Raw genomic sequence first — 17,463 nt, forward strand, 5'->3', positions numbered from 1 at the left:
CCAAGATATCCCTCAAGTAATTAAGGAACAAAAGAAGAAAAGGCACACTAATCTAGGAACTTCCTCTCTGCCCAGAACGTTGGAGGCTATACACCACACCCCTCAACAGTATTTATAGGAACTCAAACACCAGACTCTGCTCTGTTCCAGTAACAAGAAGCCGAAAGCACCAGCCTGAAGATGACGAGTGAGACCTCGTCGAAACGTCGCACAGACACCCCGACTCTTACACGGGAAGACACCCGAAGACACCAAAACCTGCATTCCTGTACCCGTGAAAATCTACGAAAGCAATATATATATATATATATATATATATATATATATATATATATATATATGCAGGTTTTGGTGTCTTCGGGTGTCTTCCCGTGTAAGAGTCGGGGTGTCTGTGCGACGTTTCGACGAGGTCTCACTCGTCATCTTCAGGCTGGTGCTTTCGGCTTCTTGTTACTGGAACAGAGCAGAATCTGGTGTTTGAGTTCCTATAAATACTGTTGAGGGGTGTGGTGTATAGCCTCCAACGTTCTGGGCAGAGAGGAAGTTCCTAGATTAGTGTGCCTCTTCTTCTTTTGTTCCTTAATTACTTGAGGGATATCTTGAGTGATTTCATGAGTGATATTCTGAATACCACTGGGTGGGTCATTAAGTGTAGATTAGTTGCTAAAGCTTTTGTGTCTTGACCTCTTGAGCTTGTGAAGAGTTTTTCTGAGAAGATGGCTGTGCTGCATTTAGTTGTGCTCTGGCTTGGCTTCGTGTATAGGGGCGAGCTGTGGTTTTGTGCCTTGTGCCAGCCAGATCTGTGTAGGGATTGCAGGGGGGTGCAGCATCCGGAGGTGCCACTATAGTTTGGCTACTGGATGGAGTCTGTAATATGTCTGTGGAGAGGGTCTGGGTTTGGGTCTGGTGTGGTTGATTGGTGACGGCGTTCTGTGTGCCTCTGGTTCTGGTGTCGGTTTTTGTGGGGAGGGCTAATTTCCAGATGTCTGGCAGGCGGGACGTGTCGTCAAAGTCTGCCCAGCCACGTACATTGGACAAACAAACAGATGAATAAATGCACGTATCGCAGAACACAAGAATGCCGTCAAAAAAGAAGAAAAAACTTCCTCTCTTTTCCAACACATGAAAGAAACAGGACACGAAATTAATTTTGCAGATTCCAAATTGCTCTTTAACATGGAACATCACCACAAGAGAATAATCATGGAAGCCATCGAGATAGAGAAACACCCTCACAACATGAACAAGCGTGACGACACGTCCCGCCTGCCAGACATCTGGAAATTAGCCCTCCCCACAAAAACCGACACCAGAACCAGAGGCACACAGAACGCCGTCACCAATCAACCACACCAGACCCAAACCCAGACCCTCTCCACAGACATATTACAGACTCCATCCAGTAGCCAAACTATAGTGGCACCTCCGGATGCTGCACCCCCCTGCAATCCCTACACAGATCTGGCTGGCACAAGGCACAAAACCACAGCTCGCCCCTATACACGAAGCCAAGCCAGAGCACAACTAAATGCAGCACAGCCATCTTCTCAGAAAAACTCTTCACAAGCTCAAGAGGTCAAGACACAAAAGCTTTAGCAACTAATCTACACTTAATGACCCACCCAGTGGTATTCAGAATATCACTCATGAAATCACTCAAGATATCCCTCAAGTAATTAAGGAACAAAAGAAGAAAAGGCACACTAATCTAGAAACTTCCTCTCTGCCCAGAACGTTGGAGGCTATACACCACACCCCTCAACAGTATTTATAGGAACTCAAACACCAGATTCTGCTCTGTTCCAGTAACAAGAAGCCGAAAGCACCAGCCTGAAGATGACGAGTGAGACCTCGTCGAAACGTCGCACAGACACCCCGACTCTTACACGGGAAGACACCCGAAGACACCAAAACCTGCATTCCTGTACCCGTGAAAATCTACGAAAGCATATATATATATATATATATATATATATATATATATATATATATATATATGGCAAATAATTTCCCTTATTGATGCAATTTAGGGATGAGGCATACCTGAAGTCCCATATCATATTACTACCTGGAACCAAATCCTATTGAACTTCATGTGATTGGATTTACTGGTGTTTATGTGTATGTGTGTGTGCCCAAGCGGCACACTTAAAGCCTCTTTGCACACTGGAGAAGTGTTGCACATGCATGCATGGATTCCTGGGTTTTCCCATTCACTTCACAGGAGGAGGGGAAACACATGACAACATTTTGGTATGTGAGGAGCTCCAGCCATTCAGGACTGCTCAAGACATTGCTGTCTGAGGAAAATGACAAATTGGAGCGCACACCATTCTGAGCACAGGACAGGCAGCTGGATCTCATGTCAAAACAGACATGAGATTTTCTCAATGACACTGAAGCGCCGCAGACCCCCTAACTTAGGAGGTGTAGGGCATGTAACAACCCAACGCTTCCCTAATGCTTCTCACCACTCAGCGTCTATTGCTTGAGGTGGACACTTCATTCTACCTAATAGACATGGGTGGTGCTGTGGTCTAAACCACTGATCCTCTTGGGCTTGCGGATCAGAAGGTCGGCAGTTCGAATCCCCGCGAAGGGGTGAGCTCCCATTCCTCTGCCCCAGCTCCTGCCAACCTAGCAGTTCGAAAACACGCCAGTGCAAGTAGATAAATAGGTACCGCTGTGGTGGGAAGGTAAACGGCGTTTCCATGCACTCTGGTTTCTGTCACGGTGTTCGGTTGTGCCAGAAGCGACTTAGTCATGCTGGCTACATGACCCGGAAAGCTGTCTGTGGACAAACGCCAGCTCTCTTGGCCTGAAAGCGAGATGAGCGCCGCAACCCCATAGTCGCCTTTGGACTTAACTGTCCAGGGGTCCTTCCTTTACCTTTACCTAATAGAAGGCCAGCTTTCACATGCACCGAAATGAAAAATGTACGGCCATAGATCACATACCAAAAAAAGCCACTACTTAGCACACATTTCTCATATAAAATGATTAAAGTATTATAATATATAGATGCTTCCAATACCTCAAAGAGCATTAAATTAATAGAAAGGTGTTCCTTTTCTTTTTTTTTCTTTTTAATAATTTTATTGGGAATTTTATTTATAACATAACAAACCCCCACCCCCAATACAGAAATCCACCCTCAATAAACGTGAACATAACATACAATGAGCATAATATACAACAATACAAACAACCAAATAAAAGACTTCCTTCCTGTGGATATTTAAGTTATAATTAGAAAAATCTTAATAATTATTCATAAACAGTTTATAAAAAGTAAATAAGGAGGCCAGAAACAGTATACAGGAATAGAAAGGTGTTCCTAAACCAGCATCAGTGAATACTGGGAGAAAAGTACATTTCCCACCACAATTCAAAGTGCTGGTTTTTTACCTCTAAGGCTAATAATAATAATAATAATAATAATAATAATAATAATAATAATAATAATTTATTATTTATACCCCACCCATCTGGCTGGGTTTCCCCAGCCACTCTGGGCGGCTTCCAACAAAACACTAAAATACAATAACCTATTAAACATTAAAAGCTTCCCTAAACAGGGCTGCCTTCTGATGTCTTCTAAAAGTTTGGTAGTTGTTTTTCTCTTTGACATCTGATGGGAGGGCGTTCCACAGGGCGGGTGCCACTACCGAGAAGGCCCTCTGCCTGATTCCCTGTAACTTGGCTTCTCGCAGAGAGGGAACTGCCAGAAGGCCCTCAGTGCTGGAGGGCCTTAACCTAGCTTTGGACCACAACACCTCCTGCAATGTCTCTCCCCATGTGAACCTACCTGGGTCCTTCATGTCAATGTAGTGCTCGTCTCCAGGTGCCTCCTCCAGCAGATGTATGGAGGGTGACTGAAGGAGAGATGGCCATTTCAGTAGTAGCCCCCTGGCCTTTGGAATGCTTTCTCCAGGGTCTCCAGGTCTGGTCTTGACTTCGGTGACATCTTTTTGCCACCAAGCCAAGACTTTTCTTTACTCCCTAGGCATTCAATTGTTGAGGCTTTCATATCTGGTTTGTTTTTAGTCAGTGAGTACCTGGCGCTGTGGGTTAAACCACAGAGCCTAGGACTTGCTGATCAGAAGGTCGGCGGTTTGAATCCCCACGATGGGGTGAGCTCCCGTTGCTCGGTCCCAGCTCCTGCCGACCTAGCAGTTTGAAAGCACCTCAAAGTGCAAGTAGATAAATAGCTACCGCTCCGGTGGGAAGGTAAACGGCATTTCCGTGCGCTGCTCTGGTTCGCCAGAAGCAGCTTAGTCATGCTGGCCACATGACCCGGAAGCTGTACGCCGGGTCCCTCGGCCAATAAAGCGAGATGAGCACCGCAACCCAGAGTCAGTCACAACTGGACCTAATGGTCAGGGGTCCCGTTACCCTTTACCTACCTTTTAGTTGGTCTGACTTTTTATAGTATTTATTTTTCTTGTATTTATGTTGCCTTGAGACCCTTGTGATATAAGGCAGCAAATAAAGTGACAATAATGGTCAAAAGTGCGACTTTAATTCTAGACTGACCAATCTAGAACTGAGGCTGAAATCCTATGCAAATGTTCTTGAGAGTAAGGTCCATTGACCTCAATGAATTTACTTCTGAGTAAGGAAGGAGAGGGATTATAGGAATATAATTCTGTTAACATCTTCTAGAACTCAGTGATGACGCTAGTTTGTGTCTACTAAATAAAGATAACATCTTCAGTGAAAAGCGTTTTAATTTTTCTAAAATGGTATCATGGGATTCCCAAAGTCTTGCTCTCATGTTCCCAGATCCAGTAATAAGCTATTGTTAAATGAAGCAAAATGGGTCTGTTCCACTAAAAATTATGATTAACTGTTAAAAATAGATGCATGTGCTAAAAAAAAAAACACACAAAAAATGAAGTTGCTACAAATTTCCTTGGGGGTTCATACAGTTGAAATAAACCAATTTAGATTTGTCCTGTATTCTGTTGATGGGGTATAGCTTTGCCTGTTGCCATGGTCACCTTACTGTATTAATCTCGCTCTGTAATTTTCAAAAAGGAGAATCTTCCCTAAAGCAATGAAATAAAAATTCTTAGCCAAGCAGAGGCGACAAAAGAAGGATATTTTGCAGTCAGATCTATATTTAAGCATTGTTAGTATGTCTAGAGTTGCCGAGTTGTTATTTTCTAAATAAAAAAGAAACCCTGACTTATTATTATTTTGTTCCTGTGTTTCAGAATCGTACGTCAAATCCTACCACTGCATAATCACCTGCTTTTTTCTGTTTTCACATGCACTGGGCTATGTGCCTGACAAAGATGGGTTTGAAGGAGTGTCTGTTTCTGTTTAGTTAAATAATGCTAAATATTTTGAGTGTGGGTGGGGTAACATTAAGTCCCTGGATGACCTACATAGCGATAATAATAATGTACAGAAAAGGCAAGGTCATTGCATAGGGATCCTTAGCTCTGAGGTAATTTATACTGAATTCAACATATCTGTCAACTTCTTCTAGATGTCACGTTGCATCCAGAGCCATCTTTGACCTTCCGCACCATTGGAGGGGTTCTCGATTTCTATGTCTTCCTTGGCCCAACTCCAGAAAATGTAATCCAGCAATACACAGAGGTTAGTTGAGAAATCTGTTCAGGCATGCGGTGCTAAGAAAAGCACTTACTTGTTGATTTGGTTGTGGGTTTGCATGAGGTATTGCATTACAATGATGACCGTGAAACTCAATGCGTCACCCCTTTGCAAAACAAACATCAAAAACACACCCTCTTGATTTAAAGATCAATTGTACTGATCTTTAAATCGACAACTATACTTACTTATTTGCAATGGGATTGTTTTATTAGCCTCCTTTGTTGCATTTGTTGAGTTCCACTGAAAAAAAATTGTATCTTCAGAAGCCAGTGGGGCAAGTTTAATACTGGTCCTGTCTATGAATTTTAATACAGAAGGCAGAATGATTGAAGTTGCTGTAAAACATTTTTAAAATGTTATCAATCTGCTGAAAGTTAATGTTTATCAGTCTAGTATCTGGATGGCTTTCAAGGAGTAAGAACTGAAATAAATAATAGGATATTGAAATGATCACCAAGGGTTTGTAACCCATGTTCCAAGGGCAATTGCTCTCTCCAGAGGGACTAGCCTCTCCCACTTCCTACTCAGCCCAAGTCCGATCACATGAATTCTAACTCAGCAGTTTCATGCTGACATCTCCCTTTGAAATTTCCTAGCTGAAATCTGTTGCTGAAGGTCGAACTGGACATGTGTTTATTAAATTCACATCATCCCATTCGACTGTATAAAGCAGGGATTTTATATTAGAAAAAGGGCACAGGGGAAGGGAGTGAAACCCTCAACTGCTTTACCTCAGTGTACTCTTTGTTCTCTCTCAGCCTACCTCTAATATTGGAAGTAAACTAGCAAGGATTATATGGTTTAAGCAGGGGTGTGTAAACAGCGGTTGGAGTCTTTTTTGATTCTCTCTCCCATTCAGTCCTTTTGGAATAAAGGATTGTCCCTCTCCATATCCCTGCCTTGCAGCTGAATGAACAAGCATGTCCTGTGTCCATGCACTTCTGATTTCTCCCTGCCCAGAGAGACTGGAATGTTGTTCACTAGTTCCTGGATGCTACCATTTTTCATTCCTAATTTGTGTCTGTCTATTATTCTCTTGAAGGGACGCGGGTGGTGCTGTGGGTTAAACCACAGAGCCTAGGACTTGCCAATCAGAAGGTTGGCGGTTCGAATCCCCGCGATGGGGTGAGCTCCCGTTGCTCAGTCCCTGCTACTGCCAACCTAGCAGCTTGAAAGCACGTCAAAGTGCAAGTAGATAAATAGGTAACGCTCCGGCGGGAAGGTAAACGGTGTTTCCGTGCGCTGCTCTGGTTTGCCAGAAGTGGCTTAGTCATGCTGGCCGCATGACCCAGAAGCTGTACGCTGGCTCCCTCGGCCAATAAAGCGAGATGAGCGCCACAACCCCAGAGTCGGCCATGACTGGACCTCATGGTCAGGGGTCCCTTTACCTTTACCTTTATTATTCTCTTGTATAGAGACTTGTCTGATTTGGCCAGGCTAGGTGGAAAAAGGAGATTGTTGGTGCATGATCTTTTAGGGCCAGGGGGCACATTTGGAATTTTCAGAAAGCGCCACAGGTGCCAGTCACAAAATGGCTGCCCTGAGGTTGTGGCATAACAGAAAATGGCTACCGTTAAGGCATGTCATAACAGAAAATGGCTGCGACATCCAAACAGACAAAGCAAAAAAGAGAAAGGATCAGCTGCTCCGTCAATTGTGGGGGGAGGCACCCACATTGGCTAATGCCACAGTTACAGAGAGCAACTATTTGCACCTCTCCTCTGTTCGAAACAGATGGGAAGATGGTTGTCCAATCCTGGCATCCATTGAAATGTGGGCATATTTAAAGGGATCAGTGTAGGAGAGGCTGGGCACAGGAGCCGAGCAGGAAAAGCAATCAGTGTCTCATGCATTGTAGATTTTGAGGGGATCTTTGATTTATTTTTATTGAACAAAATTCAACAAACACAAAGCTTGAGGGGGAAGGACTTTTTGTGGGGACCATGGGTGGTAGTGGCAGAAACACGGGCTCCTGCAGGCACCCCATTGTCAACTGCCACATTAGAAAATGTGCCAAGCATAAGCTCTTAGTGGCAGGACCCATGTTTAATCAGGGGATAGTGTTGTTTGAGTAGATATGGTGACAGAATTGGCATCAGGATTGTAGCATCGGCTGCTTGCTTATTCTGCATCTCTGTTAAGTAGTCACTTTGTGTGCTGACTATTTGCTTTTAAGACTGGGAGCTGCCTGTAAAGATGGGCAGGCCTTTACTTCAGAGCGAAGGGTCATCTTCTATTAAAAGTCGAAGACCCTGGATGATGTGCTGAAGAGGCTTTAGCAGGGCACCGCCCTGGTACATTCGCTGCAGGATCTGTCCTGTAACAGGTACCTGTCTGGCATTCTTGGTAGGCATCTTCTCTTGCCCAGGAAGAGGAGACACTGCAGTTTTAACTGCGGTGTATGTTTGCAAAGGAATGCCTTTAAAAGCTGATGGCAGAAATTAAGCAAACTGAACCGTTTCACGTTTTCACTCTGGGAGTAAGTGCATTTGTAAAAATTCTGCCTGTTGAGAAGAAGTAAAGGTGACAACCCCGTCCATTTGAAGTCAAAGAAAATAATTCATAAGCCTCCATTATTTCATTAGCGGAAAAGCTCAATTTCCCCTTTTAACACCCTTTCAAACTTACATTAGCCGTTCCCAACTTTGAAAAATATGGCATTTATTAATTGTTTAGCTTATTGCGTCGTTGGCAACACCAGATCTTCTCTCCTTACACCGTCCGTCATACATTCTTCTCAGAGTAAATGCAGGAATTCTCTTCTAAAGACACAAAAGTAAATAAGGTTATAGCATAGGGCTTGGCTATAGATAACCGGTTGCTATAACAGAGATAGGTAGCGTTGAATGAATGATATAAGATCAGTAAGGCCAAATAAACTTATTTTCGTTAAAATTAGGTATTTCAAAGATCGGCAGGTAAATTTCACACACATTCCCAAACGTACACAGTGTACATTTGTGGCATGACAAAACGGATGCTTTGATGGGTCTTGTTGATGCCTTATATCATTAGTATCATTATTAATCACTGAACTAATTATAGCCACCTGTCAGTAAATATGCCCTGGGCAGTTTACGAAAAAGCACAAAAATAAAAATAGGACATTGAGGCTGTAATCCTATTCACACTTACCCGGGAGTAAGTCCAAGTGATTACTTCCGAGTTAGAGTTGTGATGTGAGATGCTGATTAATATATTTTATTCAGTTACTTTCACTGCCATTGATGGTAACTTTATTTTCTGTTCGTGTTGTACCAGTTATATTGTAATAATAGGAAAACTCCTTGGGAATTGCCTGTATAAATATAGCCTCTATTCAGAATTTCTCAGGTGAAATCCTAATCAATTAGCAAACCTCTGGGAAGCCTTCCCCTGCTCCCTGATGTCTGAAATTAAAATTTCCCCAACTCAGCAAAGTGGGAGCAACAGTCTTGATCTCTGTTGGTACCCAATAGCAGCTAGGGTGGGACTGTAAAAAAATAACCGAAGCACCACCCCATATTTCCAAAATAAACATGTGACAGGCCAGCAGTAATGGATATTGCCCCCACGTTCTTTGCTACAGTGGAAATCACGGTGGGAAGTCTGAGGAAGTGCTCTGAGGTAATTTCACTGTGAAATTATTTCTGAAGCCAGCTTCCTGGAAATCTTTAAACGCCAGACGCTATTATTAGAACATGACTCAATTGGTGAATATGTTGACTGCAAATTTCAAAAGCAAGGGATGTGCCGAGGGAGACAATTTAGTTTGTTCAGACCTGGCATGACCTTTCACCTGCCAAATTGGTAGCATTCAATCCCTTCTTCTTCTTATCCTGCTTCTCTCACAGCTTCTAATTGGGGAGCTTGAGGAGAGATGATAATAATTCCTGTATAGGAGGGGGGAAAAAATGCCATTCTGACAGGAATAAGTCTTCACAAACCAAAGTTGTTGGTTTTTTTTAAAAAAATAGCTTCTAGAGTCCTGGGAATGGTAGTTTGTTATAGGTGCTGGGAATTGTAGCTCTGTGAGAGAATTTTTTTTTGGGGGGAGCCATGTGCTTTAAATGGGTGGTATATATGTAGTTAATGTGAATAGTACCCAAGGCCAGCCAAGCTGCTTTGGCACATAAAGCCAAAATCCCACAAGTTCTACTCCTTCTCCAGGGCAGTAAAATTACAATAACTTAAGTAACTAATCGTTTTTTGCCCTTTCAAGACTCTTTCAATCAGCTACCTGAGGCAGTCACCTCACTAAGCATTATGGTGGGGCCGGCCCTACCACTTTTATACCTTACGTTGCTTTTTTGCAAAGTGGCCCCACAAAATAAACCTTCCAGCACATAGAAAGCGATCCTACAGACTTCCTCCCTGATTTGTCAACTTTATTTGGGTGCACTTTTAGATTTACATAACCTTCGCATGAAAAAAACATATCCTAGTGGCAAACAATAGAAAAGTTCACAATGCTCTTAGAGTTCAGATAATTCGAGAGGGAACATGTTCCAGGGTTTATTTATTAGAAATAATATTTCAAAACCAAAGCTAATGTATTGTATTGTCGTGCTCTTTTAGATAACCTTTTAAAGCCAACATATCCTCTGAATTACACCAATTATTTCCAAACAGATGCATTACATTCCCATAAGAATTCAGCTGCGAAGCTTTTTCAGAGTTATCCCTTTATGAATGGTCAAATGCAGGAGACACTGTTTGCAGGAAGAATTCACACAAAAAAATCCTCTTTGACATTCCCTCATCTCCTTGTTTCTGGCTAGTAGCTTGATTTAGTCCTTCTATGGTTTCAGTTATTTTTCTTTGCCCTCTATTGTACTTTTGCAAATTATTCTATAGCCTTTGTTCTGCGCAGTTTTGCAAAGCGTACCGAAAGCTCTACACTGAGGCTACATTTCAAGGAAAGAAAGCTCTATTCTGGCAACATCAGACGTAAATTCCAGGTCTACTAAATTCTGCTCTGCTTCAGCAGAACCATCTGGAATATCTGCCAGATGTTGGGTACTTTATTGGGAAGCTTCAGGGGGATCCATTTGAGAGACCATCTAAGGCGTAATTAGACAAAGGAACATTTGTTTCCCCAGCTGTCCTACTTTTAAAGTCTTCTCTTGGACTATTCTGTTAATTCAAAATCAAGTTCACCTTAGATGCTCCAGCCTAATGAACTTGGGAAAGGAACTGTTTTAAAAGTTAAGACCACCTTGCAAGCAGTTTTCTTGTAATTGTTCAACCCTACATGCTGTTTCCTCAGGGGGGCTCTGGCAGAATATAGCCTTGCCTTAGGTTACACCCGATGTTTACAAGCTCAAGGGTGCAGTTACGTAACTGAATCTATAACAGGATTATGTATGGGTCACACTGCCTAGAGAAGGACTCCTATAGCCCAAACTAGGATGCTCCTAAAGGCATGCTAATGCAGATGAAAAGTCTAGGTTACTGAAGGACGCACCCTTGAGCTCCAACATCAATATCAACTCAGTACCTAACTGGTGAAAAGGTGCTGTCTTGTAGAAAAAAGAAACTGTATCATGTAGAATGGCAGACCCTCCAAGTGTACCTATTTTCCAGAGACAGCCCCAGATTTACAGAAGCCATCCCAGTTTCTGATTTGAACCCAGAATGTCCCAGTTTTCTTTAGGATGTCCCTATTTGCGTCAGAGAAATGGAGGGTATGTAGTTATGTGCCCCCCCCAAACCAAGGAGATAAGTAACTATGCACCCTTTAGAAGACATCTGAAGGCAGCCCTGTATAAAGAAATTTTTTAATGTTTAATGTTTTATTGAGCTTTTTCATATGTTGGAAGCCACCCAGAGTGACTGACCCAACCCAGTCAGATGGGTGGGGTACAAATATTATCATCATCATGGAATAGGATCAGGGCTGTCTTAAGCATATGCGGTGCCAGGGTGCAAAGATCCGACTGATGCCCCCCCCCAGTTGCCCAGTCCCAGGTGTGCAGGAGGGTGGAGCCGGCCAGCCGCTTCAGCATCTTGCTGGCTCCGTTGCCCCCGAACTTGCTGCGCAGAGCTGCCCGCAGCAGAAGAGCCACAGTGCTCTGACCAACGGGCAGGCTCTTCCCCAGACCCAACTCTCGGGCCCCAGGCTCTTGGCCTTGCACCCACGAGAGCCTGGCACCCGGGTGCCCCACACCCCTAGTGCCTATGGGTAAGATGGCCTTGAATAGGACATTCCTATTTTCATTGGAGAAATGTTGGAGAGTATGGAATGGTGGCTGTAAATCCTTTTTTTTTTTTAAAATGCTTTTATTAAATCCAACTCATTATACATTATCCATTTTACAACAAATCATATGCATTTTCGACTTCCTTCAACGTCGCTGACATTCTTTCATAGTTATTCTTTTAGTACACATTCCATTCTTCCATATTGCCATTTACACCTCCTTTCCTGGTGGCTGTAAATCCTGTCCTTCCCTGATATCTATTTTAAAGATGCCATTCAGAATCCATAAAGTTCCGTGATAGATTTGTTAGTAGTCCCTCTACCATGCAATGTGGCAAAACTGCTTTTAAAATGGAGGAGAGTTGTCTTTTACAGTGGTGCCCCGCAAGATGGAAAACCCGCTAGACGAAAGGGTTTTCCGTTTTGGAGGTGCTTCGCAAAACGAATCTCCTATGGGCTTGCTTCGCAAGACGACATTGTCTTGCGAGTTCCTGCTGGTTTTTTCCCCTCCCCCCCTTTTTCTAAGCCGCTAAGCCACTTATCAGCTGATCCGATCAGCAGATAAGCCGCTAAAAGCCGCTAATAGCGCTAATCCGCTAATCTGTCAATGGGCTTGCTTCACAAGACGAAAAAAACGCTAGACGAAGAGAATCACAGAACGGATTCTTTTCATCTTGCGAGGCACCACTGTATTATAAAAAAGCCAACCACCCAGTTTGTGGTATGACATGGGGATCACACGTTCAAAGAAAAATGATTCTACTGGGTCAGAGAAGCGTGTGTGTGTTTAAGCAGCTTTTTAGACCCCAGTTCTCATATGGAACCAGTTTGTGTACCTCATCTACTTTGTGTACTTCATCGTCTTGGTTCCTTTCCATTTAATTAAGTAAAGTTAAGCCTGATATATGGCTGACCATTTGCTGATAGAAGTATAGGAATCTGTCCCACATGTCCCATGTCCTGTATCTTGCACTGAGCTCAATATTTCAAAGCTTTGAACCTAATATATAGCTTGAGGTAGAGAACCTACCCAGTGACGTGGGTGGTGCTGTGGTCTAAACCACTGAGCCTAGGCTTTGCCGATCGGAAGGTCGGCGGTTCGAATCCCTGCGATGAAGTGAGCTCCCATTGCTCTGTCCTAGCTCCTGCCAACCTAGCAGTTCGAAAGCACATCAAAGTGCAAGTAGATAAATAGGTACCACTCCAGCGGGAAGGTAAACAGCGTTTTCGTGCACTGCTCTGGTTTCGCCAGAAGAGGCTCAGTCATGCTGGCCACATGACCCAGAAAAACTGTCTGTGGACAAACGTCGGCTCCCTTGGCCAGTAAAGTGAGATGAGCACCGCAACTCCAGAGTCATTCACAACTGGACTTAACTGTCAGGGGTCCTTTACCTTTAGACAACCTACCCACCCAATAGGCGAATAATGTTTCTTCCACATTGGAAATTTCCAGTCTTATTATGCAGGGTTGGCAAGTACATTTGTGGGCTCTGTGGAACATATTGTTGCCCTGTGGTGGCATCAGCAAGAGAATCGTGTTGTCCATGGTTTCCAAACCAACCTGATGCTCTGAATTTAGGTCACGTCTGCACGCACTTAAAGCGTGTGGCTTTCGCCCCAAAATCCTAGGAAGGGTGCTGGGAATTGCAACTCTGTGAAACGTAAGCTACAGTTTTTCAGGACTCTTTGGCGGAAGCTATGTGCTTTAAATATATGGTGTTGATGTGACCTAAGATGATGTCATGCAAGGGTAGTACTTACTGTTTGGGAACACATACCCTCAAATATTTAGCAGCAGGGTACATTGAGGCCCTTCAGTTATTGAGAAGCATTAATGCTGTGAGAAAGACTTTCAGTGCTGGAGTCTTGCTATGAACTCCTGCTGAACTCTTTCTTCTGCAGAAGTATTACTGAGAAGCTTAGTTTGATCATGCCCTGAGACGATGCATGCATTTTGCCATTGCTCTTGCCAGGAACCTGAGAAAGCCAGGGAAACTCTGGGGTTCCTGCCAAATATCTTCCCAATACCAGCTGCTGCAATGGGGCGGGTAGGGGGAGGCGTCCCAGCTCTGACTTATATATTTAACGAATTGCATAGGTGCAAGCCTAAGTAGTCCCCGTAACTTCTCCCAAATCTAAAGCAAGCAGACACATCACCCTTTGCACTACTTAATTCTGGAGTCTGGATGGTAATCGAATCGGCAAGCCTCTTCTCCTGGGAATTCCAGCAAGCCTCTTCTCCACCTTTCCCCTTGAAGAATGTCTCAGTCACCTGGCTGTGAGTTCTGCCACTATGTGGTGGGAATCTTGTACTGACAGGTCTGTAAAAACCCAGTACTTGATTATTATTTTTAAGTTCACTAAGAGCCAAGCAGCACACCATGGTAGAAGCATAAGTTGTAGCTATACCGTTGTTTTTCCTTTAATGAATTATAGGTGAAGGGTGTCTTTATTGGGACCACAGCATACATGAAGGAGGTTGATACCTTCCTTCTCCAAACATGACTGGGACCAAAGACACCCTCTTCTTGTATGCCTGTGATGCTTAGAAAATAAGTTCCCATTAGTGCCAAGAAGTAAACCTATTTCTGTCTTCCAGCTTTCCGGCCAGTGAGTGCAAAAGCACTGAACTAATTAAAAAGCACTAGGCAGATTTTAAACGACATAATTTCTTTTTTTGTTCATATTCCCTACAATAAACTCACAACATTTTTGATCACAATATTTTTGGCTACGGGCCAGTGCCGGATTTACGTATAAGCAAAACAAGCTATAGCTTAGGGCCCCACTCTCTTTGGGGGCCCCCAGAAAATTTAAAGGAAAAAAACACCTCGATGTACATTTCTAAAATATAAGATAAAAAACAAATAAAATAAAACCTACATACAGCAAGAGTGTTTTGTGTTGTGTAGGCTCCTATGATGTAAGTAATGGGCCCCTCCTGCTAGCCTGCTCCCTAAAATACCACTGGTTTGCTCATTTCTATATACAGGGGTACCTTAGTTCTCAAACTTAATCCGTTTCGGAAGTCTGTTTGTTGTTGACAGAGGACAGCTGCACATATAATGGGCCCCATTACCTTCAGTAGCTTAGGGCCTCATCAAACCTAAATCGTGTCCTGCTAAGGGACAGTAGACCTTTGAGTCATAACTTACTGTGTACACAGATGGGAGGTTACTTGTTAGCTTTCAGTATCAGCAGCCAGGTGAAAAGTGCATTCAGTGCTGAAAATTTCTATAACTGGTTCCTCCCCACTCCTCCCAAAAACTACATAGCTTTCCAAAGCTCTTCTTACTAATTCTTTCCATGACAAGCCAACTCCTCATTTCTTATCTTGAGTTATTCTGATTAGTAGCGGTACACCTGTACAATTCTAGGATTTTTATAAAGCTGCACTTGCAATGTAAGATTATAAGATTATATACTATATATAATCTATATATATGCAGGTTTTGGTGTCTTCGGGTGTCTTCCCGTGTAAGAGTCGGGGTGTCTGGGCGACGTTTCGACGAGGTCTCACTCGTCATCTTCAGGCTGGTGCTTTCGGATTCTTGTTACTAAAACAGAGCAGAATCTGGTGTCTTCGGGTGTCTTCCCGTGTAAGAGTCGGGGTGTCTGGGCGACGTTTCGACGAGGTCTCACTCGTCATCTTCAGGCTGGTGCTTTCGGATTCTTGTTACTGGAACAGAGCAGAATCACCAGCATTCATCACCGAAAGCACCAGCCTGAAGATGACGAGTGAGAAAGCACCAGCCTGAAGATGACGAGTGAGACCTCGTCGAAACGTCGCCCAGACACCCCGACTCTTACACGGGAAGACACCCGAAGACACCAAAACCTGCATTCCTGTACCCGTGAAAATCTACGAAAGCAATCTATATATATATATATACTATATATGCAGGTTTTGGTGTCTTCGGGTGTCTTCCCGTGTAAGAGTCGGGGTGTCTGGGCGACGTTTCGACGAGGTCTCACTCGTCATCTTCAGGCTGGTGCTTTCGGCTTCTTGTTACTGGAACCGAACAAGAAGCCGAAAGCACCAGCCTGAAGATGACGAGTGAGACCTCGTCGAAACGTCGCCCAGACACCCCGACTCTTACACGGGAAGACACCCGAAGACACCAAAACCTGCATTCCTGTACCCGTGAAAATCTACGAAAGCATATACTATATATATATATACTATATACTATATACTATATTATATACTATATATGATAAGGTTACCAGATATCCCTATTTCCCGGGGATGGTCCCCAGATTTCCAAATCAGTCCCCTGACAAAATCCTATCATTTCCTACTGATGTTGAAAAGTTTCCCTGGATTCACTGAAAAACATCTGGTAACCTTAATATATAAGACAGCAATCTTAAAAGTGCTTTGACATTTGGAGAAACTTGCGGTTGTCTGCAGCTCATCCCTGTGGGTGGCAAAGCCATCTTGTGTGATGGTTTCAAGGAGTGCACAATTGTTATTTTGCCATTCAACAATTTGCAAATGCTTAGCTATACCAAATCAAGTGCCTGAGTAGTCGATTGCAATTAGCTGAGGTGTGTGTGTGTGTGTATGTGTGTGTGTTTGACCTGAGGAGGTGAATGCAAATAATTAAAACTCAGAGAGCTCCTTTCGATGAGGTAGCTTAGCAGACTGTGGCATTAAAAATAGAATCATTCTGGGCTGGGAAGTTCAAAATGTTGTATTGATTTAATTAAAGGCTTGCTAATTGGCAATGGCTATGAAGAAACTGGGGATTGGACGGAGCCAGTATGTGGAAGAAAACTCAGGGTATTTTTTCCAACATTTAATTAGCGGAACAGTATTGCTATACAAATGCATGGAACAGCCACCTGTCAATGGGAACAGCTAAATATGGTCTCTTCGATGTGCCATTTAGACTTGAACTTTAGATGGTGGTAAACTGAAACAACTAGGGTACGGACTATAGCAGGAGCAAGAAGGTAGTTTTAGTAAATTCCAGGCACAGCTGAGGCATGTATTGGGAAGAAAGAGGGAGACACCAGTCACTGGGTGAAATTAGGACACAATTTTGTTTCTTTGTGGGCCTGAAAAGGGGGCTGCAACATCTGTCTTCCCCACCGCAAAACACCCACTGCTGAAGTGATCTGTGATGTTTATACCCCAAGATGAAAATCCATGTGTTTCCCATCATCTGACAAAAGCCCAAACAAATATGCATTGGGTGAAGAAAAGAAGAAGGGAATGCCTTCCCTCCCCATTTGTCCTATTTATCACAGATCTCCTCAACAGCCTCTCATTCAAGGCTACGAAAGTAGCAAGGACTGCAAAATCAGGATATTATAAGGCTGTTTTATATTTGAGGTGGAAAATCCATCAGAAGGTGACCTTAACTCCTGTATGCAGTTCTATAACAATATTCTCATCTGGTGAAATTACGAATTACTAGGGTGGCAAAATGTTGAGAGGCAAAATCAGCTCATGGTGGCTGTTCCACAATGCTGGCTTTGAGACATTTTGGCACCTCTGTTGAAAACGATACTTGATCTGATCTCCACCCACCCTACTCGGTAATGATTAAGAGGAAGGAAAGTGCTCTCCTTCGGGGTGGAATCTTCTGCTCGACAAAACTGCTCCTTGATAATGCTGGTTGTGTTCCTGCTCTTCAAAAGAGCTA

General features: G+C 43.3%; 1 protein-coding gene across 1 annotated transcript in view; it reads left to right on the forward strand.

The window, feature by feature from the left end:
- Positions 1–17,463, forward strand: part of LOC309541594 (sucrase-isomaltase, intestinal-like) — a 111,677-nt gene that overhangs the window by 45,464 nt on the left and 48,750 nt on the right. Inside the window, exon 7 of the mRNA XM_082239600.1 lies at positions 5,498–5,610. Coding sequence (XP_082095726.1) covers positions 5,498–5,610 — 113 coding nt within the window. The remainder of the gene's footprint in view (positions 1–5,497; positions 5,611–17,463) is intronic.

This window comes from Podarcis vaucheri, assembly GCF_965113315.1.
Source record: "Podarcis vaucheri genome assembly, chromosome: 10".
Taxonomy (NCBI): Eukaryota; Metazoa; Chordata; class Lepidosauria; order Squamata; family Lacertidae; genus Podarcis; species Podarcis vaucheri.